Here is a 25852-nt window from a genome sequence, read left to right as displayed (position 1 = left end):
CTTTTCAGTCCTGAAGTTGACTTTACAAAGACTTTCTGCTTTTCTGTTAAGAGAAGATGATCAGGGCATCCTTCACTGATGGGACTTTCTTTGGGAGGAACTTTACTTTCACACTAAATGATGAAAAGCCGGATGAAGGTTTTTAGTTGCTGAACCATGATCGAAACATACGGATGCACAACTTTCTCCTCAGAGTACTTTCCTGCTGCTCAGTTTGTCAGGTCACTGCAATGAGATGAAGCTGCTGCTTTCTCCAGTCATAACACATATTTATTATTCACCATTAATGGAGTTGTGTCTGACGCTACAGCTGGACTGATGGGACCAGTTCTCATCCAGCCAATCATAAAGAGGAGCGCCGGAAGCAGAAAGAGACGACATGGTGCCTGGTACTTTAGTTGGGAAATAAATGTTTTCACCAGAAGAAGTTTAATAAGCAGCAAGTTTTGGCGTTGAAACGGTCAACGGGAGGAAAGAGTCGGTCTTTCTCCTTCCAGAGTAAAAACCATCAACGTATCGTGAGTTAGCTTTAGCAGAGCTGCTTGTTGCAGTTCGTCACTGTTGGACAAAGTTTCATGCAAAAAGTGGTCAGAAGGCAGCTGTAGCTTTATTTTAACCATGTAAATTTTTTATTTCAGCTTAATGCAATTTATTAGAATTTTATTTAATTTGGTTTCAATTTTTGTTTTTTTTTAAAAATTAAATCATCTTACTTTGTATCCTGAAAGCATCATGTTTGTATACAATGTAAAACTGCAAGTTGGTAAAAAATAAACAACTCTTGTGTCCGTCGGAGTTGGAGAACGTCGTCCAGTTCTTGTCAACAAAAGCTGCATCCAAGACCAGATTCTGGGATCTATTGTTTCTCCTACTGCATCCAGCCCGACATGGCTTCACCTGGACTCCAACTGGACTCGCACCAGTCTGACCAGTATTTATATTTTTATATATATATATATATATATATATATATATATATATATATATATATATATATATATATATATATATATATATTCAGTTTGAAAAAGTACAGATGATCAATAAAAGACAAATGTCTCCTTTAATTTTGAATTTTAAAAAAATGAACCCACACAACAATGAAATAGTTTGTAAAAGCAAAGGAAACATGAGTGGTCCCAGTATATCCAGCATCCATTCACCATTTTAAAGCCCTTTTCCAGCAGCTTAATACCTCCAGTACAGGAAGTCATTTCCAGTTACAAAGCTGTAATAAAAAGTGACACTTTAAGACAAAGTTAATGGAATTCAGACAAGTCATGGAAGAACAGAGTACAACACTTGCTTATGAGACGAATAAGGCACCGGGTGAGTAGAAGGAAAGGTCTGGAAGCAAACCGTCAGCGCCTCAGTGTGTAGTTAGAGGCAGCTTGGAAATCCATCCATCTGTACGTTCATCAGCCTGATGGGGAGCTAAATCCTGAATCCTCCTTCAGAGCTCAGAGTCCAGTTCAGGAAATCTCTGCAGGTTTGGTAACACAAGCAAACATTTCTCCACCAGGAGACGCAAACATGTTTGACTGTACCCAACAACACGTATGAAGGAGAGGCTAAACAAATGTGCATCTGTGCGCTTTGACCTTCCATTCATGCGGTAGATCATGAAGAACAAACCAGTCCTGCAAACCAGAGTGAAGGACGAGGTCAAACGTTGAAAGAAGACTTTTAGAGCAAAAGAAATATATAAATAAGTCAAAAGTTTAGTGGTTTCTTATCACTTTAAAACCCTGAAAAATCCAGAAATTCCAAGTCGTCTTCCGGTGCTTGTAGAGAGCAGCCCTGCAAGGCCTGAATGAAAGAAAACATCTCCCTCACTGTGTGGCACTAGCTGAGTGGTATCTCTATGACATCCTCTTCAATGATCTCCCCCTGCGGGATGCTGATGTGGTCTACAGGCGCCTTTTTGCAGCTCAGCCCCGAGAAAGGACTGCACCAGGACAGCGAGAAGGGGCCTCCGAACGCCATCCGCATGGCCTCCCAACAAGGCACCTTGGCCCACTTCCCCGTCTCCCCCTTCAGGCGTTCGATTCCCTGGAGAGGAGACAACAGTGAGGTCCTGGGCTGGAGCAGGGAGAGCCGCTATCACCGCTACGACACGGCACTGATGGTGGTAATGATATAGCAAGCGCACATTTAATCAAGTCTAAAAAGCTCCTTAGTTAATGGGGAAGACAGAAACTGGTTATAGTGGTAATTCATCCTGTTCATACTGGCCAGGAAATCCGACAGGAGCATAAAATGTAAGGAAGAAATTCCAGCATTTCTTCCTGCTGAACGAACATCAGCTGCTGCTGGTGTTTAGTAGTAATACAGATGACTCCAGGGGAGGAGTTAGAAGACATCAAGTTGGACTAAACTTGTTAAAAAGACGACGGAGAAACGGCCAAATAAAAAGTACCTGGAAAAGACTAAAAGTTAAAAGCCGCAAAAAAATATTCTCGTTTTCACAACTTCTGGTGTTTTTGTGCATTTGTAAATGACTTCATAGCGATAAATTACCATGACCAGCTGGTGTCAAGACACAGAAGTGAACTCCGAACTCAATACTGCCCACTAGTGGATGAACTGACTAAACAACCATGGCAATGCAAAAGACACACGGGAGTACGTGTGGCGACGTGTGAAAATGTTTTAAATGGTCATCGCCTTTTACGTACATAAGGGAGCGCAAATTGAGAGGCTTAAGCTGATACAGATCGATTGTAGACAGACAGTTCGACCGCAGACGGACAGATCGAAACGCAGACGGACAGATCGAACGCAGACGGACAGATCGAACGCAGACGGACAGATCGAACGCAGACGGACAGATCGAACGCAGACGGACAGATCGAACGCAGACAGACAGATCGAAACGCAGACGGACAGATCGAACGCAGACGGACAGATCGAACGCAGACGGACAGATCGAACGCAGACAGACAGATCGAAACGCAGACAGACAGATCGAAACGCAGACAGACAGATCGAAACGCAGACGGACAGATCGAACGCAGACGCACAGATCGATCGTAGATCAAAACGCAGACGGACAGATCGAAACGCAGACGGACAGATCGAAACGCAGACGGACAGATCGAAACGCAGACGGACAGATCGAAACGCAGACGGACAGATCAAAACGCAGACGGACAGATCAAAACGCAGACGGACAGATCGAACGCAGACAGACAGATCAAAACGCAGACGGACAGATCAAAACGCAGACGGACAGATCGAACGCAGACGGACAGATCAAAACGCAGACGGACAGATCAAAACGCAGACGGACAGATCGAACGCAGACGGACAGATCGAAACGCAGACGGACAGATCGAAACGCAGACGGACAGATCGAAACGCAGACGGACAGATCAAAACGCAGACGGACAGATCGAACGCAGACGGACAGATCAAAACGCAGACGGACAGATCGAACGCAGACGGACAGATCGAAACGCAGACGGACAGATCGACCGCAGACGGACAGATCGAAACGCAGACGGACAGATCGAAACGCAGACGGACAGATCGAAACGCAGACGGACAGATCAAAACGCAGACGGACAGATCGAACACAGACGGACAGATCAAAACGCAGACGGACAGATCGAAACGCAGACGGACAGATCGAACGCAGACGGACAGATCGAACGCAGACGGACAGATCAAAACGCAGACGGACAGATCGAACGCAGACGGACAGATCGAAACGCAGACGGACAGATCGAAACGCAGACGGACAGATCAAAACGCAGACGGACAGATCGAAACGCAGACGGACAGATCGAAACGCAGACGGACAGATCGAAACGCAGACGGACAGATCAAACACAGACGGACAGATCGAACGCAGACGGACAGATCGAAACGCAGACGGACAGATCAAAACGCAGACGGACAGATCGAACGCAGACGGACAGATCGAAACGCAGACGGACAGATCGAAACGCAGACGGACAGATCGAAACGCAGACGGACAGATCAAAACGCAGACGGACAGATCGAACGCAGACGGACAGATCAAAACGCAGACGGACAGATCGACCGCAGATGGACAGATCAAAACGCAGACGGACAGATCGAACGCAGACGGACAGATCGAAACGCAGACGGACAGATCAAAACGCAGACGGACAGATCGAACGCAGACGGACAGATCGAAACGCAGACGGACAGATCGAAACGTAGACGGACAGATCGAACGCAGACGGACAGATCAAAACGCAGACGGACAGATCAAACGCAGACGGACAGATCGAACGCAGACGGACAGATCAAAACACAGACGGACAGATCGAACGCAGACGGACAGATCGATCGTAGACGGACAAATCGAACGCAGACGGACAGATCGAACGCAGACGGACAAATCGAACGCAGACGGACAGATCGAACGCAGACGGACAGATCGAACGCAGACGGACAGATCGAAACGCAGACGGACAGATCAAAACGCAGACGGACAGATCAAAACGCAGACGGACAGATCGACCGCAGATGGACAGATCAAAACGCAGACGGACAGATCGAACGCAGACGGACAGATCGAAACGCAGACGGACAGATCAAAACGCAGACGGACAGATCGAACGCAGACGGACAGATCGAAACGCAGACGGACAGATCGAAACGTAGACGGACAGATCGAACGCAGACAGACAGATCAAAACGCAGACGGACAGATCAAACGCAGACGGACAGATCGAACGCAGACGGACAGATCAAAACACAGACGGACAGATCGAACGCAGACGGACAGATCGATCGTAGACGGACAAATCGAACGCAGACGGACAGATCGAACGCAGACGGACAAATCGAACGCAGACGGACAGATCGAAACGCAGACGGACAGATCAAAACGCAGACGGACAGATCAAAACGCAGACGGACAGATCGAAACGCAGACGGACAGATCGAACGCAGACGGACAGATCGAAACGCAGACGGACAGATCGAAACGCAGACGGACAGATCGAAACGCAGACGGACAGATCGAACGCAGACGGACAGATCGAACGCAGACGGACAGATCGAACGCAGACGGACAGATCGAAACGCAGACGGACAGATCGAAACGCAGACGGACAGATCGAAACGCAGACGGACAGATTGAATTGCAGATGGACAGAACAATGGAACATCTTTCACAAGATTGCAGAACTTCATCAAAATCTGACACATGTTAACAAGTGAAGTATTCACCTGGGTAAACGCAGTGTCCCGTATGTTCCTCTGCACATGCAGCGCTCTGCAGCAGTGTGTACTGGTTACACTGGTAAACAACCACGTAAAGAAGTCTAATTTCTGCAACAAAAATCTTGATTTGAGCATTAAAACCTGCAGTGTGAACATAGTTTGATGTTACATTCAGTGTTTCTCCGTCCAGAAGACTGGATTCTAAAGCTCAGCCATGCAGGCAGGACTCAACCGTAAAATCCGGTTAACAAGGTTTTAGTAGGTAAAAAGGAAAACTAACAGAGCAGTTTGTCAGGTGATGAATGAAGCAAATCAAATACTGTTAAATGTCCTGGCAGTTCTGTCACTGCATTTCCCATTAATGCGAGTGCACGACGTATCATCCGTCCATCGGCTGTTAGCGTCCACGTTGTCGCTTACAAGCTACTATCTGACCAAAGAGCAGCGGCACGAGGAGACACGTTTACAAGAAGTGACACGTAGAAGGAAAAACAAGAAACGTGGTCGTAGTTCTCAGATATGATGAGAGTAAAAGCTACTCTGCTCCTCGCTGGAAGTGCCGAGAGAAACATTCACGACTTCTCATCTTTCAGGATTTTCTCCCCTGGGAACAGAAGTACCATTTCATGACCAGTAGAGACAGGAAGATTTCCAACTACCAGCCTATTAATATCATCTTTTAAAGGTCCCATATTATACCTTTTCAGCTGTTTCATACGGTCAGATTGCAAGGTGTTATACCCAGCCTTGGTTCTTCACTTCAGCCGTTTCAAATGTCTCTAGTGAGTTCTACTGAGAACGGGACGATTCTGTGTCTGTCCCGTTCATTAGCAAAGCCCGTCCACACCCACGCCACTCCTGGGAGCTGGAGCCCGCTTGGTGATGTTAGAGGGTAGGTTCAGCTAACTGGGGGCCAGGTCAACGGCAGTATCCACTAGTGGAGGGGGTTGGTTATTTCCCTTCTTGATGTCACAAAGGGAAAAGATCTCAGACTCGCCCGTTTGTGCCAGAAGGAGGAGCGAGTGAGAGGAGACAGACTCCATACACAGGATACGGAGACACAAATGACTGTTGGAAAACCTTTAGAAAGCTAATTTAGAATAATATGAGACCTTTAACATGCCAAATATGTAGGAACGGCACAAAAACGACTCAGGCATCTCAAAAAGTAAACAGGCTCATGCATCCACACACAGCTCACTCATTCATTCACAACGTTTGGTTGAATTAAAGCTTGGAGCAAAAGAACTGAGAGCATAGTCTGGTTCCTGCATGCCGGTGGCGCATCAAGCTTTGATGGGAAGTGAGCTCTTCTGCAAGCTTACCTCGGGTCAAGGTTATAAAGAGCTGTATGCCACAGAAAGCTTTTGGCAGAGTGAGTTATCAACCAAAGCAGAATGCATGAGTGTGGAGGAGACACTGCATAGGAAAGAGGCAGATTACAGACAGCAGGAGTAGAATGGGACACAAGAACGGAAAGAAAATACAGGGTGGAGAGGTCATGTGAGCACAACTGCATTCAGGGAAAGTTTCCTGGACATCATCTGCTTTTAACTTCATCAGAAAGTCAGAAAAGAGAGAAAAACACGCCGTAAAGAAAGCAAGCAAACACAGTTTTGCATTGCAACTGAGAAGATTTTATTCTCTGTGCATTTGCTGAAATATCTGCAGAATATTTAGAAAGAATTCAAAATTTCTGTAAGAAAAAAGTCAAATCAAATCAACAAGAATCATCTCCATCATTCTCCCCACCAAGGCGGTCAAACCGCCGCGTTTTCACACACATGATGAGCTAGCCTCCATGCATTCAGACATGACGGATCATACATGTAAACAGAAGAATAAAAGCACACTTTGGAGCAGAGCACTTCACAGAAGAAAAAAAATGAAATAATAAAAACAAAGTGCAGCTTTGCCTTTTTTAAGTAGCTGATGGTGAAAGTTAATACCTTCTTATATGCGGATTAGTGCAGTGATGCACCCACTCGCTGCAGACGTGTTTATCTCCAAGCAGGAAAAAAAACACGCCGCCTGCAGCAGAGACCGTTTTAAAGAGAGCCAGTGTCCTTCCAGAGGAATTTTTATATCAAAGCTTTCCAAATAATCAGAAAATTCTGGGGCTTTGCTGAATTTGGCACAGTCGCAACATCAAAACGCCACACGGCTTAGAGCAAAGAGCCGATTGGCTGGCAGCTCTTCATGCAGGCGGGATCCGGCTGTGGGAGGATAACCCTTTCTTTAGGAGTATGAACATACAGGATGGTCGCTGACTGTCAACTACAGTTTAACAAACATGTTTTACTGCTGAAAGACGGTTTCGCTGTGATTCAGAAACATTTGCTGGGATTAAAACGGGACCAGATTCAGACCTCCTGGCTTGTTTGGGCCGAGAATAAAACATGAATCAGAGGAAACAAACCAGAACCATGTGGGCTTGAAATTGGCTTAAAGATGAGAGAAGACATTCTGGTAGTTTCATCAGGAGGCTCAGAGGGAGAACGCAGGACTGAACGCTGGTCGCAGGGAAAGAAAAAATGAAGCTAACACATCTCAAATTAAAAGCTGGCTGGAAAAATTTCAGTTTGATTTACTATAAATAAATATTTTCCACGTTTCCACCATCGACTTCTGTTTTTTGGAGGCAACTACGGCGGCCGGCAAGTGCAAATGCACTTCATATACTGTAATAGAAGTCCTTATACCAAAAAATTCACCTTATTTATTGAATGATCCTCGTGTAAAAACAACGGCAAGAAGAAAACTACATTTTCTCTCCCACAACAGAGGTGCTCTGACGCTTTCCACTACGCTTACGTCAATCATTTCAATCAGCTGATCTTTTTACAATATTGTACAATAAGGTCACATGTAAAAAATAAATAAAAACAGCAGCTTGATGCAGTTTTTCTCTCTACGCTCATGATGCTCTAACGTCCCACCGCTGCTTCTGTTCTCACCGTGGTCCGTCTCTCAGGTGGAGGACGGGAGGACAGGTGTTCTGTGGAAAAAGGACCCCTGCTGCGAAAAGCGCCCCCTTCAATGAGCACAGTGACAGCATCTCACCTGTAGATGACCTGTTTTCATTATTACTACTTATCAAAAGTCTGTACAATCCTGCTGATGGAAAGGAAACATAGCCTTGAGAGCGTCGAGCTGCCAGACCTCATCCTGAACACGTCACCAGCTCATCTGTGACCATTTAAACATTACTGTTTGGCTTTTATCTCTCTAAGATTATATAATATACATGTGTGTGTTCTTTCTATGAGAAGCTTTGGCGTCAGAGCACCTCCACTGTGAGAGTGATATGCAGTATTCCTTTCTTAAAGTTGGTTTTATTTTCTGCTTGTTTTTTTATTCATGCAGTGTTTCTTATTGAAGTTGTTTATGTAGCATTTTCTTCTTGCAGTTATTTTCCTTTCTGCTTTATGTGTTTTTATATTCGAGCGTGTTTTCGTTTGTCGGTCACCATCGGTAGCAACAGTGACATAGTTAGTCTTGGATCAGCTACAGGTTAGGTAGGAAAGCTGACAACCCAGCAGCTGACTCAGCATCAGGCTAACAGTTTCCCACCGTTAGCAGAAACAACAGCGGTTTTTCCTGACTTTTTACCACCTGTTGGACTTGTGGTCTGCTTTTCAATCAGGAAGAGGTTTTGATACCATCACACCTGAAAGTAGAACTAGAGAAGAACAAGAGATCCTGATCCTGACAAAATCATAATTACATTCTGTTGTTTGAAGTTGTTTTCAGTCATTTCAATCCTGTTTTAAGACTCTTGGGAAATCTGATCCACATATAACCAGTGCGGCTGCAGGTGGAGTTAGCCGAAGGAGAGAATAGATAGAAGATAAATCTAATCCAATAAATGACTGTTTCTGCGTCTGGCAACATTTAGTCATGAGATAGTCATGAGTCATAATAGTCATGAGACTGACTATTATTTGTCAAAGTTTAAATGATTTGGGATCATTTCATTTCTCGCAGCTTCTTCTTCTGCCTTTAGATCAGGAGAAAAAGAAAGTTTTATGTGACATGTTGAGCAGCATCATGATCAACAGATCCTCTGAAACATGAACAGCGTTGAAATGTTTCCCAGGAAGTTTGGAAAAGACCTTCTTCATCCTCTGGATGAGGATGGTTAACCCGTGTTCACTAACAGGCCGCTTCTCTCATCATTTACAACAAATAGATAATATTTAAACAATTATACAACAGAATACAATTTAAAACCATAATTTCTCCATTTGTTTCAGGAACTGACAAACGCTACCAGACAAGGTGTCTCAATGAAAAGAAAAGAAGTTTGGTACAAGAGAAAGAAAAGGGTCAGAAACAGATTCATCACAGTGTTAGAAAACAGGACAGACAGGTTTTCTTTTTCTCTGCAACTCGGTTGGCTCAAGGCAACACAAAAATAAACATATAGCGCACTTGGTTGGCAACACAGAGAAGCACATTAAATGCTGTCCATGGCTAGTGAGGGGTCTGCAGTGCAATGTGTGGTTGCCCCCTCACACCACGTACTGGTAGGTCTCAGCCTTCCCGTGGTCGGGGGTGGAGAAGGGGCTAAACCACAATAAGGAGAAAGGGTGTCCAAATACGGCCCTCATGTTCATCCACTTAGTTTTTTTAGCCCATCTTCTCTCTTCCTTTTTCAACTGCTCTATGCCCTGAAAACGAAAGACAACCAAACTTCAGTTGGTGTGTTTGTGACCTACGAAGTCATCACAAACCCACTTCCAGACACTCATTCTTCTCAGACAACAAAAGGAGAATCTGGACTCGTGTTTCAGGCTACGAGCGCTGATGGTTCTGTTGCCTTCGCCTCTGCGTCACACGGGGTTTAACAGGTCAGAGCCCTCTCCTCTACGCTGACATACTACATGTTTCATCCCTCTGACATAGAGTTGCAGACAAAAAGAAGTTCACAGCAGGAAAAGGAGTTTAGGAGCTCCACGGCCAACAGGTAGCAGTGGATCAGTAAGTTTACCAGAACACCAGATGTGACAGGGAAGTGATTCATTCCTTCCTGAAACATGAACACATTTACCTTCAATAGAAAAACACTGATTCTCCTGCCTTCAAGTGGACTGCAAAGCAGCTCCAACACCTACATGTGGCTGCAGCAGAAAGGACGCTTTTAGAGCAGCTGTTTTCCCCTTCAGAAAGCTGGAAGTTAGAACTCTTCAATGCTTTTTAGTTTTTTCACACATTTAAAGTGTTTTCTTCATTTGTTGCCTTCTTCTGATGTGGAAACATGTAAACTTGTGACCCAAATTCCCACCAAAAAGTTGTCACACTGTGTAATATTTAGCTTAGCAGATCTCATCCATCCAGTTTATTCCCAGCACAACATCAAAAATCACATATCAGATGTTGATACGGACATTTCATCATTTCATGGAAATATTTAACAAATGAAGACTGAAGGTCCCACCATCCACTGTGTAGAATATCATAAAAAGATTCAGGAGGAATCTCTGTGTGCACGGTACACGGCTGGGAGTGTAAACTGGCGATCTCAGGCAGGTCTGCATTAAAAGCAGACATGATCTACTGGAAACCACTGCATGGACTCAGGAAGACTTCCAGGAATCAAGATTTCACTGTGAAATCCACAAATGCAGGTTAAGGCTCCATCATGCAGAGAAGAAGCCAGATGTGAACAGAAAACTATAAACTGGCCGGACAGGTGGAAGAGTGAAGTTCTTTCTGGAAGCCAAGGACGGCATGTCCTGCAGACTAAAGCTGAGAGTAAACTTCCAGTTACCACCCTGCATCAAACCAGTACGGGTCAACATTCCTCTTCTACAACTCCAGCAGCTGGTTTCCCAACAAGACAGACGATGCTAACGATGCTACGTGTAGCTGCCATCAGATTCAACATTAACTCGCGGGGCTGTGACGATATGCTTTTGTCCCGATTCGATTCAATTCAGATTTTCTGGGTGCCGATTCGATTTAAATGGTGATTCTCACGATTCTTCGTTATTGATGGTTTTTGTAGATTAAAAAAAATATGTATAAAAGTTTTTGTTTTTCTCGTCATTTTTCAAATAGGAAAAAACAACACAGTCGCCAGACCATCATTCTGCTGCTATAATGCCCAATAAGACAAGTAAGAAGATCAATAAAAACAATAAATAGGACAAATTCCATAATGGATTCATTTTATTTATTTGAAAACAAAATTAAAATTGTGAAATCCAGATTTTCAATTTGATTTTCCCACCCCTGTTAACTCATATTTTCCATGACATGAATGACTCAATCTAATTATTTGATATGTTTTTATGTTCTACTGGGAATAAAATGAGTTGATGGGATCAGCAAATCCCCGCATTTTATATTTCACAGTGTTCCATCTTTTTTCCTGTTAGGGTTCATACCAGCAGCATAAACGAGATTAACAAAAGAAAATTAAGTTGATACTCATCAACAACGTCAACTGAAACGCCACAATTGCCATAAGCAGCAAAGTGAAGGAACTAAGGACCAAACGGCTGTGGAAGATGCTGAAATGTGGCGTCGATAATTCACCAGAACGCTAAATAAACAGACAGAAGAGGCAAGTGAGAGAGGGAGGAGGGCCATTAAATGTGCTTCAACATGAGAGCACAGATGTCAGACTGAAGCTAAGTTCACACTGCAGGTCCTGATCCTCTTTGTTTTGTCTTTACATGAATAAATGATTGTCTTTATGTTTAAATGCAGCCTCCACCTGACTCCCGTGTGAACAGTCTACACCCTGAGGTGACCAGCATGCAGGAGATGGGATGCACATCCCGCCTCCTTCTGTCACTGAACTGGTTTACACGACCATTAAACTCTGATAACTGGAGTAACTGTAATAATCCACATACACTTCTGGAAAACCCGGCTCTATATTTTCCAGCCCACTTCTGGACTTTCAGACTTCATGTGTACCACATGGGGTTAGCATTAGCTGCTAATAAGCAGCTTTACTTCATTTATACCACTATATAAACACACACACTACGCCGACTTCCTGCTGCGGCGCCATCAGGATCTGCTTTTGTCTCCCACTCAGTTTCTTCCACAAGTATAAATAAATAAAACACGTCTACATGCACAAAATCAGAAAGCTAGGTGTGATAACTTTAATCACTTTATTAATCTGATAACTCTAAAAGTCTGACGGTGTGCTGAATGATATAAAAGGAGGATAAAATGTGAGGTGGACGTTCAGACTGAGGTCACTAACATTATCACATATGATTCTGGTTTCAGAGCTCATAAGAAAGCGGAAAGAAAAACATATCTGATTTATGCTGCTCAGACTGTCATGGAGAAAAGAAGAAAAGAATCATCAGATCTGGGTGATTTTGTTCTGCAGTGTGAACGTAGCCCACCTCTGCTTCAGCAGCTGTATGAGCAGCCTGCAGGAATCTGCCAGAGGTGACTTTAGCAGGATGTAGGGTGCTTTACATGTGGCTGCAGTAACCTACGTCGGGCTAGTACTCTACACACTGCAGAGGGAATCACCCCACCCTTTGGCTCGGAAGCTGCTGCACCTCTTTAAGCTCAAAGGAACACATTTCCCCTCTAAGATTTATCTGTCATTGTTGACGTCCTTCACCTGTAAGGCGAAGTTTTTATAAAGAGAAATTTTCTTCTGGTTCCGCCCTTCCAGCTGCGCAGCGTAAAGCATCACTGAGCTGTTCGGGCTTCAGTTCGAAGGAAATAACAGAACAATGGACGTCTGGCAGCAGGAAGTAAAGTTCAGAGATGGAGGAGGGCAGAAGGGCACTAAATGGGTCACTTACGGTCTCATCAGTACAGATGGAGTGGACTTGAGTTCCAAACATCACAGAGGTGAAGATGAGGAAGAGGAGGCCCTCAAAGCAGAGGAGGATGAGGAGGATGACTGTTGCTGGCGGAGAGAAGGAGCTGCACTCTGGGGGTGGAGGGAGATGACAGTGAAAGGGAGGAAGAAGTTCATATGAAGAACTCCTGTTAACAGCTGCAGGTAAGCGCATCTGTCAACACGAGGGCAGGTGTGGAGCCGGAGTGGGAAGGAAAATGTCTGGCTGTGGTTTGCACAAGTATTCAGCTCCCTGGGTGGGTTTACTGGGTTTTTTTTTTCTTGTACCATTGCAACATGAAATTATAGATGGATTTTATATCAAAATTATTTTAAAAATGCTCTTTTCTATGAAAGCCCCTAAATAAAATCTCCTACTAACGATTTGATTTAGAAATGGAATAATAATTAGTAACATGAGTGTGTATTTCAGTGTCATGTGATCTCAGTATAAATCACCGACCTTCAAACGGCAAGAGGAGAGGTCTGCAACATGAGCTATAAAGATAATAAATCAGCTTCGGTGTATAAAGAACAGACAAAAAAAGGATGAACACCTAAAACTTTGGAAATCCCACAAAGAGCCACTAAACCCCCCAAAGAAAATGGCACTGCACCACTATCGAGGGCCATCCACAGACTGGACAATGGGTGGGAGTGGGGGTGGGGGCACTAATCAGATCAGAGAAGCAACAAAAACTAAATCTATGGGCTTTTTGGAAAAGTGGAGGAAATTAAATAAAGAAATATTTTCAGATCTCACCAAAAAGCCTTTAAAAGACTCTTTTAGGCCCAAGTGTCAAACTCCAGTCCTGGAGGGCCGGTATCCTGCAGGTTTTTCTTGTTTCCCTCCACCAACACACCTGACCAACATTCATAAATACGTTGACAAGAAGCTTCTGGATCCATTTGATTCAAATCAGCTGTGTTGGTGGAGGGAAACAACAAAAACCAGCCGGATACCGGCCCTCCAGGACTGCAGTTTGACACCCCTGCTCTAAGGGCACGTTCACACTGCTGCTGTTTGGTCCGCTTCCAGGGATAGTACGCTTTATTTGGTGCAGTATGAACACCAACCGCATTCAGATGTAGACCACAGTGGCTGGTCCACTTTAATGTCGGGGGTCTCAGTTCACTTGCAAATAGACTATCCAGCAACCAAACAGGAAGCAACCACAATAAAGCAGCAAGAAGAAGTGAAGTGATGAAGATCATTGTTTGGGAGGAAAAACCAAGACCAGGGTCCTGAACAGGTCTAAGTTTAACCAACCTGAACCCACCCACATCCCTTATGAAGACCAAACCCCAATGAGAAGAAGTCTCCTGGTAACATGGCAGAGGGAGACTGTGGGATGCTGACTTTTCATCAGCAGAGACTGGAACACTGATCTGAACTGAAGGGATATTAGATGGTACTAAAATCAGGGAAATGTCTGAGGAAAAGCAGTCAGACACTGACAAAGCCTCACTTTCCAGGAGGACTACGACCTTCATGGTGCTGCTATAGCATCATGCAGTTGGTTCAAGGGTGAATGTATTAATGCACTGGAGGCTGTGGAGAGCCATATTACTCAAAAATAAAATTAAAAATATTCCATAAAAAAAAATAAATAAATAAATAAAATGATGACACTTGATGTTTTGTTAAATTGAAATTATTTAATATACTTTGTTTAGAAATCTATTTATGTAATAAATACAGAGTATCTTAGCTGATCTCCTCTGGATGAGGATGTCTAATGTTTCTCCAGGTTGGAGCCACTTCTCCAGGATGGGGGATACAGCCTCCTGTACTACAATAACTTTGTGTAAGACTGTTGTTTTCACCTTCCTGAGGCCTTGGTACCTCTTCAGTTTCTTCTGCTCCTTTTTCTTAATCTCTTCATCATCATAGCAACCACTATGGCCTTCCTCCGTGTCCGGTTGGTTGGCCTCCACCATTTTGTTGGTCTGAATCTGGAAGTCCCAGAGGATCTCAGCCCTCTCATTCTCCACCACTGTGGGAGGTGTCTTCAGTCCATATTTTGCACAGATGTTCCTGTACACTATGCTGGCTCCTTGGTTATGGCGCTCCATGTATTCTCTGCCTGCCAGTATCTTGCAACCTGCTGTGAGGTGCTGGATTGGTTCAGGGCTTTCTTTGCACAGTCTGCACCTGGAGTCCTGCCTTGTGTGGTAGATCTGAGCCTTGATGGTTCTGGTACTCAAGGCTTTCTCCTGTGCTCCCATGATTAGCTCCTCTGTGCTGCCCTTCAGTCCAGCCCTCTCCAGCCATTGATAAGACTTGTTTATATCCACCACTTCGCTGATCTGTCGGTGGTAGATCCCATGCAGGGGCTTTCCTCCCAGTATGGTTCCTCCATTTCGTTTCCCTCCAGGTTCCAGTGCTGAAACATTCACCAAGAGCTTCATCCCTTGGGACCATCTTCCTCATGTACCCTGATGTGACCCTGATGCTCACTAGTCCTTTGTGCTTAACGTATAGCCGCTGGACACTGGACTTTAGGTGGAACCCTCCATGCAGGGTGACCAGCTTCTGGGTGGATTGTACTTATCGCTGCATTCACATAAGCTAGAAGACTTTCTGGAGGTATGCCATTTATTCTCACTATTCAGTGTGGGAGTTGACAGGCTTTTCATCTTAGTCATGATCCTATCTTGTAGGTCAGTCACTCTCTCATTCAACTGTATTGTCTTTGCGTCTTGGTACGTAATCACTGGGTATCTTCTAACCTGGCACCCTGGCTCCCCCTTCCTGTAGCATTTACATGTTTTATCTCTTCCATCTCTAATTGTGACAGCAGCTGAAGTTTGTGGATGTTGGACTACTGAGCTACTAATTGTTTGAATGTAGGTGTATAATGTAAGTATCAAAGTTTCCATATGTCCAACAATCTCTTTGTACAGCCCCGCTCGCTAGGGTTACTAGCATAGTAGCATTCCAACGTGTCCACTGCCGTCTATTTGGTGTTCCGGTGGCCCATTGGTCATTATAGTACCCAGGTTCCTCAGTATGTGACCTTGTTTGGCTGGGCAACATCTTGGCCGCCATGTCTCTCTGTTTAATCACACTCATGATGAGGTGGTTCGCCTGTAGCATTCACGGTGCTGCCTAAGGGCCCACCTGGAAGGGGTAATATGTCCCCTGTGGGATTCGAACTCCGAATGACTAAATAAAATATATTCAATAAATTTCATTTAATCATTAAGTGTGATTAATGTACATTTTGTTTATTTTGTATCAATTTGATTGGATATTTATTAGTTTTGTTATTATGTAGTTATGAATAAAAAAAAAAAAAAAGCTCTCCACAGGAAGCCGCCGAGTCGAAGCCCAGAGCTACAGCAAGAATCTGTAGCAGAACTTAATGATTTCTGAACACCAGCAGAACCCGTCAAAATCTAATGACCTGGAGCACTTTGGTTTCAAGAGTTGTAAAAAAGAGAAATAATGTAAATCTCTCTGTGGCTGAATGTACCCAACCTCAAATCTACATACACAACATTTCCATTATAATTCCTGGATGTAAAGCAACAAAATAAGAAAAAATATGCCAGGAGGAATGAACAGGTTTGCAAGCCGCTGTGTGTCCCATTGGGAAGTCAGTGACTTGCAAACAGACGTATCGGCAATCTAATGAGATGTCCAAAATGTGATTATTGGAATTATTGCAATAATGAAAATTATACTGAAAAACTTAATAATTAAGCCAATAAACAATGTAATGAAGTCCAATCAGTATTTTACAGTTTATGTATATGAAAAAAAAAAAAAAAAATCATGGCCTTCAGCCCCCTCATGGGGGTCAAAGTCATCTTCTACATCCTTCTTCCTCCCGTCTATGAAGGGTTAACTCTTTAAAGCGAGTAAAATACAAAAGTAAAATCTCCTTACAGCTGGACTGTTTGTAATCCAGATGATAAATTTTACATTGACTCAATTCACAATAAAAATCTCACACTGCCATCACCGACACTGAAGCCTAAATGAGACTCATGTATCTGTGACAGCTCAGCCATGACATTTAATTATTTAACCAGGTGGATCTTTGACCGATACGGACACAACATTAGACTCATCATCAAATATAAATATCAACAACAGTGACGTTTGAAGATGCTGACTGTGTCTCAGTGCTTCATGCAGCCCTGTTCCTCTGAGTCCAGCAGCAGGGTGAAGGTTTGCATTCATACCTGTACACACTGCATTTCTGACAGCTCAGGAAAGGAATCAAGAGAAAGTATTACTGTGTAAAAGGAAATACTTTTACACTGTCTTTTATTAACTGGAAATGTAAACTAAAGAATAAACTACAACTAATCAGCTTAATTCTACTGCAAAGACAGGAGTTTCTGTCATTCAGTCACATCTGTGACTGTGTTACAAGCTGAACATAAGAACAGAAATATTCCAGTAAACCTAATCATAATTCATTGTTGTATTTCAATACAATACAAAAGGAAATGTGGTATTTCAAACAGAGGCTACTATAAAGGCAGTTTCGTTATGAGTCTCTGAGGTGACTCAAGTTAAAAAGAAAAGAAAAGAAAGAAGCACTCACTTGTCCAATCATCTTCAAAGCAGTAGAGGAAGTGGAAGGCCACCATGACCAGAGTGTGGAGGGAGACGAGTGCAATGTACATCTAGGTTAAAAACATGACATATAGTGACTATCAGAAACTGTCGGTCTTTAATGAGCACGTCAACCTGCCCAGCATGGTAAAGGAGAACAGATTTTCAATGGCCTTACCTGGTTTTAAGGACATACATAAAAGCTTACTGCGACATGAATTAAACATTACAGAGAAAAAAGAAAAGAAGTGTGAAAGTCTAAAGTTAGTCTAAAAACAACTTCCTCTTTCAGTGAACTTACTGTGAAAAGCACAAAGTACTTTTGGTTGTTCTCCCCAACACAGTTGTTGACCCACGGACAGTGGTGGTCCATCTTTCTTATGCACCTTTTGCAAACACTGGGGGTCAAACAGAGAGATGAAAAACTATTAATTCTGGGTTTGTTCGGAAAACTAAACAGAGCTCCAGAGATCAATCAGACTTTAAACTACATTCCAGCATTACTTTGCTATGTTTAATAGAATTACAAATTGCTGTTTGTTAACAATATAAGTCAAGAGGCAATAAATAGATCTGCAAGGAAATCTGAGCAGAGTTGGAGCTCTTTCTAAAAGAAGAGAGATAACACCTGTTTCAAATGATTCCATGTTGAAGGGAAAGCGTGGACCTTTTGATCCCAACATCAGCCTAAATTAGTAACAGTAACAGTAATAATAGATGGTTTCTGGGGTCAGCATACAGTGCTTGACGCACGTCGGCACTCCAAGGGGGCCATACATTGGGTACAGTTACATGATGTTACATGTTTTTTATTCAGAATTAATCCTTTGAAATTAAACAATTCAGAATTAACAGGATTCTCCTGCGAGTTTAATTGGAATAAATAATTCTGATTGATGTGTACTCGAAACACGCCCTTACTTAATTCTGCTTTAGATCGACAGGTTGGGAAGGGTTCTAACTGGACAGAGGGTGGACACAACGTATTGACGTCTACTGGAAATAAACACGTTGAAGGAAACATTTGTCTTTATTTTGCTGTTTAACAGAAGCTAAATGCGGCTAGTTGAAGCTAGTCAGACGCTAAGCTAACATGACTCCCTGAACATGTTGCACAAGTTGGGCTGGTTTGAAACAATAAATGCGTTTCCTATAATTCATGTATATATTGAAGAAGTAACAGAACAATTAGCAACTGGTCTGGTTTAGTTTAATAGTTTTGATACGTTGTTTAACGGGAAGCAGTATCGCTGTAGTGTCCCATAAGCTAAATGCTAACACTGATGTTTCCATAACAATAAGTTGACATGAGCTGTCCCAAATCCAAATGACGTCACTGGTTACAGTGGTCTGCAAACACGATTCCAAAACATGGATGGAGTCCGTTTAATTTGACCACGGTGTTCTGTGGGAGTTGCAGGTTTAGCGCCTCTAGTGGCCAAATATTTTATAGTATTCCTTTAAATTCTTCAGCATGTTACATCTGCATACCGCTGAGTAGCATAAGCTATTATAAAGTTTATAAATACACATTTCAGTTCAGTTATCTAAATGTAGTCATTAATGTACATTAATGTAGAATAATGTACACTAAATATATTGATGTAGAACAGAGGTTCCCAAACATTACTGCAGAGTTCCCTTTTCATCAATGACAATATTGTCAATCCCCCCCCTCCCCTTGCCATGAACCAAAGAAACATGCTAAGTAATGCATCATTAATTCAGTGGCTGCACTGTAGTTCACTACAGTTAAAATAGTCAGTGTTATCATCCATTCTTCTGCGATGGTGTGAAATGTTTTAAACTCTCTGCAAACTTCTTCAGGTGAGCCGAGTTTTATATGACATGGATGCTGCTTTAGTAAAACAACTCTGCTAAATATGGTTTATTTCTAAAGTAACTTACAAACTTTATGTATTCAGGATGAAAAGTCCCCAAGTGGTGGTGTAATTTGTTTGAGTTCATACTTCATAGTATCAGATGATAATATTCTGATACACACAACACACTTTCGTCTCTTCATTACCCACCATAGATTACTAATATTACTTGACCATTACCTGGTCAAACTGGGACCGATATGCTCCATCATATTCTCTTGTTTTTTAAGTACTTGAAGTCTCTCCTGTTGATTTATCATCATTTCCCATTGCTACTTTTACAAATTTGTTTTATTTGGCCCTCCCACAGTTTGGGAACCACTGATGTAGAAGAAGAAAACTTGCTAAAATCTTTTAATAAAAAACAAGCCGCCAACATGAACTTTACTCTCTTCTGTGTTTTGTGTCAGTCTGAGACTTTAATACAACTCAAACCTAAAAACTGTGATGGCCTTCATGTGCTTAATATGTATTTCACTCTTACAGATTTTCCCACAAACTTTACATTTTCTGGCGCTGTACCCCCCTCATCGGCGCCAGACCTGAGAAGACAGCTGCAATAGAAACGGCGCCAATGTGGCCCATTTCTGGATTCTGAAATGCATTACCATGTAGAAGTCAATGATTTTGCATTGATTTTGCGCTGGCACCAGGCTTACTCTGACACTTCTGGCGAGGGGATACAACACAATGGCATTGCTTTATCCGGTACAGCAGCAGAGAAACACAACACAACGCCAGTACTTGCATCTGAAGGTTAACTTTGGTGTAAAAATGTACGGGATAATAAGCTCTTAATTAACTTAGCCACATGAACTGATGCGCAGAACTAAGAGAGACAGAACAGGACTGTATCGTAGAGCTATTTTTGTTTAGACTATACGGTCTGACCACACAGTGCTGGGTTTGTGAAATGCTGCAGTGAGAGTTTCACGTCCTTTTTGTCCTACCTGCAGTGGTGTGCTCGGTCAGGCTTGATGCTGCAGCACTTGGGACATTTGTAGACCACTTGTCCTGGTTTCAGCTGAAGGCTCTCGATGTATTCCTTAGTAGCATTTCCTTTTGGCACTGCCCCCTACCAGGACACACATACCAAAGGACTTCAGCCTAATGAGCAGGTCATTATTAAAACATGTGGACAGAAGTTAAATGTACTTTAATTTTATGAACGTTAGCTGAGAAGTAAAGCAAAACACCAAGCATGTCCTACTTACAGGGTCAGTGCACATGGCCCTGAGGTGTGAGGCGAGGGCAAGAAAGGCCAGTGTGTTGAACAATGTACCGTTGACTATGCTGTACATCAGGTTCTTGGAGGGTAGCAGCATTACAAACAGTACCACAAAGTCAGCATACAACACCAGCAGCCACGTGATGACAGCACAGACGATGCCACAGGTATCCCTGATGAACCACATGGCTGAGGCGGAAGAGGAAGTAATGACGTCTTTGGAGATGGGGATGCGCTGCTCAGCCTGCAGGCAGCTGGACCTTGCCCCGGTCCCTGCCTGCCCACGCCCGTGCTCCACATCCCTGCATCTGTGCACCGGGCTCTTCATCCTTCATCGGAGCTCGCGTCCTGCTGTTCCTGCCACCAGACTGACAGCTCGCTCACGCCTCAGTCATCACATGCTAGGGGAAATATAAGTGTGTGTGTAAATATATACATCATGCGTTTATCATATCAATTCTCTAATACACTGAGACATAAAATTTTAATATGACTTTCTCTTTTTTATTATTATTATTATTATTATTATTTAATGAAACAGTTTTTATCCCAATGCCATCAAGGCATTAAACGCTGCACGAATGTATTTATGTATTTATTATTACCACTATATTTTATACTTTTATATGTTCATAATGTTATGTTTGTATTTATTTTAACTTTTTTTTTTTCTTTTTTTTTTGCACCTTATGACGGGTTTCACTTTTTGAATTTCATTGTAAACATACAATGACAATAAAGACATTCAACATTTGAAAATACCTCCCACAGAGTGATTAGCCTAAGTTATCTGACATATTTAGGCGATATGAACGGATCCAAGCAGTCTCTGCAGAACACTTAGGACAAGACAGCAGAGATGACATTCAGTCACTTTATTTTGTCTTATAAAAACTAGGTCACGCGCAGTAAAAGATGATCACAGAGCTGTGTGCCTTCACAACCTGGAGGATGACTGGAAGCAGGTCACTGATACTGGTTGTGTTAACTGGGGGAGCTCAGACCCTTTAACCCAACAGCACTATGTGCTCCTGCAAGCTGCAACACATTGTGATGTAATGTAAGACACAGGACAGAAGAATATAGTTGGTATTACACTTCCAAGCCGGGCTTGACTGATCTAATGAAGCAATAAAATAAAACTAATTTTAAAAAGTGGGTCATTGGTTTGCAGCTTATTTAACCTGCGTTTGGTAAACAAGCTAAAGGGAGTAATCTTCCACCAGGTATTGTCATGATATGGTGACGTGTAAGGTAATAAACCCGTGACAAACTACCTGAAGTGAGGTTTTAAAGAATGCTGAATGGCATGTCTGTAAAGCCTACAGTCTATGGTAAAACCAGACTGACTAGATCAGCTGATCCCAGCTGCAGCTAAGGCTAGCCGTCCTGCTAACGTGGAGCATTTACTCTGTCGGAATATTTATCTATTCCACTAAACTGCGTCAGCTGGGAGGCGCGAGACGCCCGGAAGCCGAAATCTGCCTTCACTTAATTAATTAGCATCAAAACCCGCTGAATCTTACCTGGAAGATCAGCATCCTCTGCTCGAGATGTGCTCCTTCAGTGTCCCACCCCCGCCTCTGTCCCTCCCCCCCGCCCTTAACCGACAACACAACGTCATGACGTAAAGAACGTAGCCAATGGGAGCAGCAGGAAGGCTGCTCTATCTCTATCTATCTATATATCTATATACATAAATCTATATCTATCTATCTATCTATCTATCTATCTCTCTCTCTCTCTATATATATATATATATAAATCTGTCTATCTATCTATCTATCTATCTATCTATATATATATATATATATATATATATATATATATATATATATATATATATATATATATATATACACACACACACACACACACATATATATACAGAAATATATCTTTCCTCCTCCATCAACTCATTATACCAAGACAACATGATCAATTCATAGTCAGGGTTCCATTTCACCTTATACCTGATTTGTGCTAATGCTTAATACACTAAATAAATGTGTTTGAAATCACCAGAGGTAATCCTGGGCTTTTGGATGTTGCATACTAACATCAACTTGTCAAAACACACAGCTGATGATGGTCTCCAACTTACTGAAAGGGAAAAACTGGAATCCATAAATGTTCAACTCAATATATCCATGACCTTCAATGAGCCTTTGGATTCATGTGATAGTCCAGTTTCCTGGAACACATGCAGCCCAGTTGCAATCATTGCAGCTGTCAATCACATCCCAGATTAACAATGAGTGGCAGTGGTGTTGCAGATTTTATATTATTCTGGCCTAGCAAAGTTAAATTAAATAACTTCTATGGCAACAGATTCCTATGAGCCTTCAATTGCCAAGAGCTTTGCTCATGTTTTTGACACATTTTCCTCTTAAAACCCATCGGTAGATGGCAGTGCAGCACAGAAAACTGCTCTGGTCATAACAAATGTAGTATACCATACTACCGCCTTTTTCATGTCCTGATCTGGAAACTCATGCAGAGTGCAGTCTATAAGTGAGAGGAGGTTGGGTTTTTTAAAACTATAATCCTGCACAATCTGTAGGAATCTTCACACAACGTGGAGCCGTGTTATGTCACCATAAAGCTGTCATGTAACAGTGAAACATTGGAGGAGTCCATGGAGAGTGGAGGTCTGCATATGAGTTATGTCAAGTACATTAACAAGAACTCCTCCTGAGCTCACAGAAACATCACAGTGATTTGCAGAAGCATTCTGTAGTGCATCATAGAGGGAGCATGAACAGTTGCGTAAACACGTGCAGAACATACAGTCTGTTTATTCAGCAGCATTTTTCTGTGTGACACATATCATTTATAGAAAACAAATGTTCAGCCAGAGTCAGTGGTGAATAGGGTTCATCTTAGACTTTACAGAAAAAAAGTATGTTTTCTTCTCCAGCATTGCTTTTCATGTCTGCTCCTGCAAGGTCAAAGGCTCCCAAATATGTTCTTGTTTGTTATGATTTTAATGGACTCAATAAACAGACAGACTTTTGTCCTCAGCATGGGTCCTTAATGATGTGGGAGCACAGATCTCAGATGAAAGAATGGCCCGACTGTCTTTTTTCATTAGAAAATAGCACTTCTTCATAATCCCCTGAGATCATGTCAGCCTTGGGAAGGGCCTTTCAAATCAGCTCGCCACAACAGCTTCCTGTGTTACGTAACTTATGTACTAGTGCAGTGAGCTTTAAGAGCTTCCTTCCTCCCATTGTCCCCCTCACACAGGTTCTCTTCTGCATATTTCCTCACAGCAAATTCCTTCCTTATGGAAATTAGTGTCCGACCAGGTTCTGATCCGCAATAACCACCTTTCTGTTAGGGGAAAAGAAAAACTTTCTTTAAGTTCTTCAAAATATACATTAACAATGTTTTTTTTAGTCTTCTCAAGTTCATCCCACTTTCCGACTCAATATCCTCTGAAATGCAGCTTTCATGGAGACCAAGCACAACGACAAAAAGATGAGAGTTTTACCACAAGCTCTTTTTAAAAAAAATATTTCTACATTTATAATTTTTGTCATAGTTCATGGTACTATTAGGATTTTAACACAGGAGTGCCCAGCTCCTGTCCTTTAGGGCTACAGTCCTGCAGGTTTTCCATGCATCCCTGCTCCAACACACCTGACTTAAATCAGTCATCGTGCAGGACTTTATTGGCTGTTGGATCCATTTCCTGGATCAAGTATGTTGGAACAGGGACACATTGAAAACCTGCAAGACAGCAGCCATTGAGGACCGACTTTGGACACCCCTGTTTTATGCTGTCAAATATAAACGGCTGCAAAACTCACAGTGAATGTCCACTGGTGACACTGCGTAAAAATAGAGCACTTCTGGACCAAACAGCTTGCTTTCAGGCAAACATTCATGATGTTGGTCCATCATTGTTAGCAACGCGGCTGATTTTCACATCTGAGAAGACCTGAAATACTGCTCAGTTATCTGGTCCAGTGCATCAAATAAAATACTTAAGAAACTTCAAATACTTAAATATATTTAAATACTGAAATACTTTACTGTAACTACAGGACAAATGTTGTCTTGATCCATAATTTTTCAAACTGGTCATTGGTAAAAAATAGACTATTGTACTCACTACTCACTTTTATCAAGAGTATCTCAGTAGCAAAAACTCGAATGATACTTTATAAAAACCTTCAGTTCAGTGTGGATATACATGGATATTGTACTAGGCAGGTAGCTGGAAATGTATTTATACTACCTAAAGCTGAGACTAATGCAATGAAAAAGTTTTTTTTAAAAAGGAATATATGAGTTTAATCATTTACCAAACCCTATATCAACAGTAAATGGCATTATTGCGTTGAAAACACATTGCGACAGTATCGGTTTAATCATGGATTGTAACTTCTAGATTTCTATAAGTGTATGTCTATGCATGTATGTATGTATGTATGTACATGTATGTGTATGTATATGTATGTGTGTATGTGCTTGTGTCTGTGTATATATGAGTGTATATGCATGTGTATGTGTATGTATGAATATGGTTTGTATGTATACAGTAAATGTGTGTGTGTGTGTGTGTACGTTTGTGAATATGAAGATGAATACATGTAAATCTTACCTGTATTTTACAAAAGGACCTCAGAAAGCATAGCTGCAGCTAGCTGTTGTGATAGCTAATGGGGATCCATACAAATGAAAAAAAGATCAGAACAGTTTATACAATATAAAACCTTGAGAGAATTACACAGTGCCATCCAAGCAACTGCTTCAGGGCGGCGGCATTATTTACCAAAAGGGTTCGTGTTTTCTGTCCTATCTGCAGAGAAATGCTAGAAATAAACAAACACAAAAGAAAAAAAGGTCTATGCATGTTTTAATATTTTTGCATACAATGAATATAATTTATCTGGTTGTCTCAAACTTTGGCTCTTTGGACATTTTCTTCCAGCAACAAGGACAAATTTAGAGTATACCCGCTTCTCAAGGGACCACAACACCACTGATTGCTTCCATCTTACAAGGAGAAGGTTTTGCCCTGCATGGAAGAACTACTTTCTGGTAGAGGTGTAAGGTTAGTCTAACATTTACTGTGTTGAATAAATAATTTGACAAGCAAGATAAAGCCACAAGAAGAAGCTAGCCAT

General features: G+C 42.3%; 1 protein-coding gene across 2 annotated transcripts; it reads right to left on the bottom strand.

The window, feature by feature from the left end:
* Positions 1–1587: 1587 nt before the first annotated feature.
* On the bottom strand, positions 1588–22295 carry zdhhc3a (zDHHC palmitoyltransferase 3a). 2 transcript variants are annotated; one of them, XM_079240982.1, is made up of 7 exons: positions 22241–22295; positions 20701–21115; positions 20437–20561; positions 17905–18001; positions 17593–17674; positions 12993–13123; positions 1588–2052 (listed from the first exon to the last, which is right to left on the bottom strand). In XM_079240982.1, exons 2-7 carry the CDS (start codon positions 21040–21042, stop codon positions 1846–1848), a joined length of 984 nt encoding a protein of 327 aa, XP_079097108.1. In that variant the 5' UTR covers positions 21043–21115; positions 22241–22295; the 3' UTR covers positions 1588–1845. The 2 variants fall into 2 exon arrangements, with proteins under 2 accessions (XP_079097108.1, XP_079097109.1); XM_079240983.1 differs by lacking the exon at positions 1588–2052 and adding an exon at positions 6744–9875.
* Positions 22296–25852: the final 3557 nt, after the last annotated feature.

This window comes from Telmatherina bonti (assembly GCF_933228915.1).
Source record: "Telmatherina bonti genome assembly, chromosome: 5".
Classification (NCBI taxonomy): domain Eukaryota; kingdom Metazoa; phylum Chordata; class Actinopteri; order Atheriniformes; family Telmatherinidae; genus Telmatherina; species Telmatherina bonti.
This window is presented reverse-complemented; position numbering and strand designations above follow the sequence as displayed.

Bases quoted from the DNA above. Each gene is read 5' to 3' on its own strand.
- zdhhc3a (XM_079240982.1), bottom strand. From the start codon at position 21,042: ATGAAGAGCCCGGTGCACAGATGCAGGGATGTGGAGCACGGGCGTGGG. The intron at 20,562-20,700 runs GTAAGTAGGACA...GTGTCCTGGTAG, and splicing joins GGGCCATGTGCACTGACCCT to GGGGCAGTGCCAAAAGGAAA. The intron at 13,124-17,592 runs GTGAGTGCTTCT...CTCCACCCCCAG, and splicing joins CTTTGAAGATGATTGGACAA to AGTGCAGCTCCTTCTCTCCG.